A 4,322-nucleotide genomic window follows, 5' to 3' on the forward strand; every position below is an offset into this window, starting at 1 on the left:
CAGTATAGATGTAAAACAAATATGCCAGCAGTTTACCTCAGTTAATGAGAGGAGAAGGCATGTGTGTGGCTCCTTCACATACTGGACATTGAGTTGTTGTGTGGGACACCAGTAGTCCATGTCTGTTGCTGTAACAGTAGTTCATGTTTAGAGTAAAACATCCCAGCTCACTGACTTGATCGGGGCAATAGTGCCTAAAATGTTGCATAATTTTGCTAAGAGATCTGTTACTTTGTGGTAATCTTAGATGAGTAGTTTTATGGACAAAAACCACCAGGTCATTCAGTGTTCCCTTAATGCTAACGTATAAGAGATGTTGGTGTAATATAACTGAAGTAATGTTGTTAAGTCCTTAAAGTCATATTCTTTTATTGTCATGACTGTATTTGAAGCCATTTTTATGTTTGTATGATACCTGATTTATATGGAATATGGTTGAAGTAAACTAAAGTATAAAATACTTAGTCAGTCATTTGTTTAATAGTAACTTAACATTATATAATTCACATATAAAACTATGAATTATAATTTTAAATGGTTTAAAAGCATGTAGAATAGCATATGTAGGCAAGTATATTTCTCCTCTTTTTATCAAGAAAAAAAAGGAAACAGGGCAGGGTTCGGTGGTTGAATCATCCGTCCCCACCAATGCCAAAACCAAATCTACGCCCTTGATGCCAAGAGTTCTCAGGTGCATGAAGCAGTTTTTGAGAAAGTGACATTTTGTCTCATTAGGGTCGAATGGGTGAGAATTTTAAAGGATTTCCTGTATGCACCAAGAACTACTGTAAGGAGTATCGACTGTGACAGACACAGGTCATCGGTTTACAGCATGTCACTTTAAATAATACATCATTATGAAAAAAAGTAGTTAAGTGGTTTTGTGAAAGTTTACAATATAAATACTCTGGTTTGTCATATTAACTTTTAATATTTATTAACCATTAAAGACTGGAAATATTATCACAAAGGCCAGTTTATAAGTTCGTAAAGACAAAAAGATTACAAAGATGAAAAAAAATAAACAACAAACATAAAAACTAAAACAGACTTTTTTATCTATCAACAAAAGTGTAATAATGAAGTAATGCAGCAATAATGAAGAAAGCAATTATGATATCACTGAAACGGAATGTCAAGCAGAACATGAGGAAACCATAATTACCTTAGCGAATATCAAATTTTACCAATATTGTGTCGTTTACAGCTATAGATTTGTTTTTCACTCTTAGTTGAAATTTTACCATCACCAAAACACCCCAGTGACTCACAGCAGAGAACTACAAAATCCCAATTCACTCCAGAATGAAATCTGTAATAAATGGAGATGAGATAAATCTTACTTTGCCTCGTGTCTAAATTCTAAAATAGTTCTGAAGTCTTATTTAAAACATAAAAAATTGTATGTCTCATTGTCTCTCTGACTGACCCACTCATACTGTCCTCCTCTCATCATGCCCACAGCCCTGCCACAATCCTCAGTCTTTCCCTCTCTGCTCCACTTCTCATAGCAGACCAGCTTGTCATTGACCCAGAACCACAGATCCAGAGTGCAGGAGTAGCGCAGGCCGAGCCAGACAAAAGGACTCGAGCCATTCTTGGCTCTCACCTCCACCCATCTCTGTTGGTAAGGGTTAGTGATGGAGACCAGTCCCCTGTGAGACTCTCTGCAGTAATCCAAGGCCTCCTTCCAGGTTTTGTTTTCTTTGATCAGGATCAATTTATCTGCCATAAAGAAAAAAAACAACACATTCCGTTGAATCTAGTGAGCTGTAAACATGAGAAACTCTCTGCGCTGTTTATTTTGTTCCAATAATAAAAAAATAAAAAATAAAAAAACCTAGAAAAAGCGTGTGTGTTACTCTGCCCTCAGTAGAAAACAGTATAATAATGTTAATGAACTTTGTGCAGACAGGTCGACAACATCCTGAAATATTTATGTTTTTAAACTTTTAGGAATCCAAAACAACTTCTCTCCATATTTACAGACAACAGAGACTTTAAAATGTTGGTTGAACATAAAAGTAGCTCAAAGTGATCCCACAGATATTTAAAGTCATCTGACTGTCAACTAAGTGTGTTCATGTTTATGAGATTAATTCAGCAAACATGCAGATGTAGGTGGAGGAAAAATACACAACATGTTCAGTTGGATCTTGTCAGTGATTCCAGTGATCCTCCTTTTAGAGAAACCAGTCAGACACATGTTGATAAAAACTCACCATCATAACAGAAGAAGGGTTTTTCTTTGTCACATTCATCAGAGCTCCATTTTCCTGATCTGTTTAACAGAGTCATAGCACATGTCTTGTTGCTTTGTTCATCATTGAATAACTCCATATCCCAGTATCTGAAAGAGGAATTACTCCCATCTGACCACCTCCAGCTGTCTCTGAACAGACCCATCCACACACTCATGTTACGGCCAATGAACAGAGCCTTCATTTCTTCTCCATCTACCTGATTCAGTCCACTGGCCAAGTCAGTGTGATTATATCTGCAGTAGTTCTGAGCCTGTGTCCAGTTCTTCTTCTCCTCAATCAAATACAACGTTTTATTGTCTTTCTTCTTTTCTGTAAAACAAACAGAAAAACACACAAAGACATCCCTCAATAATTTCTCACCTGAAATTCTGTCTGTCTCTATCTTCTCACTTCACAATTATGTGATTGCATTATATTTTTATATCATGATATTATAATATTATTTAATATTATTCATATCTCCTCACCATCATAGCAGATGAACCACATAGGATGGTGACATGAAACATCTACCAGCTTGTCTCTTTTCCTCCCACAGTTTCCAGGCCCAGGTTCAGTTTCTTGTCTTCCATTCTGATTCCAGCTGCTGTCATTATGAATGTATTCCACTCCTGGCAGAGACCAACGCCACGTCCTGTTTCCACCTGTGTTGTTGTTCAGTCCAATCCAGGCTTCTCCTTGATTCTGTGCGGAGTTACGGAGTCTGCTCATGTCTGTCATGTCAAACACTTTGGCCAGGTCTGTATATTTCTCTCTGCAGTATCTCTGTGCTTCAGACCAGCTCTTGTTTTCTTTAATAAAGTGGTACTCATACAGGCGGCATGTAAAGAGGCAACACTGACCTGAAATACAGAAATATGATAAACATAGTCTGACTGAAGAAATTAAATATTACAGGTTAACATCGTTACTTAAATGAGACTCTGACTGTAGTGAATGGGCAGATGTGAGAAGACTGAGTGAATCTAAGCTAAAGTCTTTTATTTGCCAGTTGCATTCATACAATAGGTCCAGGTACATGGGCAATCTTGTACAGAGCTGAGAATAACAGTCAAATAAATACAAATACAAAGACACACTTACAGATATGGTATATAACAAAGTGCCTACAGAGGTATTATATAGGATTATTGATATTGTTTTCTTAACAGAATAAAATGGGGAAAAAAAACATGTCAAGTAGTTAATTTATATTCATAAATATTCTATATTCATTTTATTTAAATTAAAAAGAGTATATTTGGTAAACAATCCACTTACCCATCAGAATAAGCAGATACAGACTCCACTGCATCTTTGATCTGACAGATTAAAGTGATGTTTTATTACTCAAGGAAACAAAGACTTGAACAAAACTTCTTTTTTTTCACTTTATGTCAGATGAAAGAAAAGATGGATCAATACAAGATAGTAGGACATATGAAGTACATGTGAAAAAGACCAACATACTTAAAGAAAAATAGTGTGAACTATTATGAACCAGAACAGAAACTGTTTTTTAAATAATTCAGCAGCTCATGAACAAACTGATAAAATTAATGATATTACTAATCTTGAAAGCTCTTTTTTATTTAATGCTAGTTCATCTTTTCAGTAAGAGTTGAGGTAACATATTTTTTAGTTTTGTTTTTTTTAGTATCACACCTGACAAGATATTTCAGATATTCTCTACACATCACCTCTGCACCACATACATAAAATATATTACAGGTTTTAAACTTACATGTTATAATTTCTTCTCTATACGGTGTGTTCACGAAGACAGCTCTCAAGTAGATATTGATATACAGTAAAGAGAGCTCTTTTTTGTCAAGGTTAGGATTTGAATATCCAAATACAAGACTGGGACTATTTCCCCTGAATGAATGATCCACTGATGAGAGGGATTTGTATATTCCAGTTATAAAAGGTGTCATTTACTTTATGAGTAAACAGGAAAAAAGGGGAAGAACGCACTGCACTACTAACTGTCCACCAAGCAAGAACGTATAAACATATCGTCCTTATCTGTGTTGCTTAATAACTTCATCCATTATGTTAAACTGGGTGTGAGGCACA

The 4,322-nt window shown here is 35.6% G+C and overlaps 1 protein-coding gene across 1 annotated transcript; it reads right to left on the reverse strand.

The window, feature by feature from the left end:
- Window positions 1–1,381: 1,381 nt before the first annotated feature.
- Window positions 1,382–3,558, reverse strand: LOC146636088 (C-type mannose receptor 2-like). The gene is made up of 4 exons (XM_085350702.1): window positions 3,525–3,558; window positions 2,732–3,106; window positions 2,223–2,573; window positions 1,382–1,725 (listed from the first exon to the last, which is right to left on the reverse strand). Exons 1-4 carry the CDS (start codon window positions 3,556–3,558, stop codon window positions 1,382–1,384), a joined length of 1,104 nt encoding a protein of 367 aa, XP_085206828.1.
- Between the last annotated feature and the right edge of the window lie 764 nt (window positions 3,559–4,322).

This window comes from Diplotaxodon limnothrissa, linkage group LG3, assembly GCF_057381915.1.
Source record: "Diplotaxodon limnothrissa isolate DT_005_m linkage group LG3, D_limnothrissa_male_GT1.1, whole genome shotgun sequence".
In the NCBI taxonomy this organism is placed as follows: domain Eukaryota; kingdom Metazoa; phylum Chordata; class Actinopteri; order Cichliformes; family Cichlidae; genus Diplotaxodon; species Diplotaxodon limnothrissa.

What these genes read in the sequence shown, in the direction of transcription:
- LOC146636088 (XM_085350702.1), bottom strand. Translation starts at nt 3,558, where the DNA reads ATGCAGTGGAGTCTGTATCTGCTTATTCTGATGG. An exon ending in GTGGTTCATCTGCTATGATG is followed by an intron (nt 2,574 to 2,731) that starts GTGAGGAGATAT and finishes TTTGTTTTACAG; the next exon opens with AAAAGAAGAAAGACAATAAA. An exon ending in ACCCTTCTTCTGTTATGATG is followed by an intron (nt 1,726 to 2,222) that starts GTGAGTTTTTAT and finishes TCTTTATGGCAG; the next exon opens with ATAAATTGATCCTGATCAAA.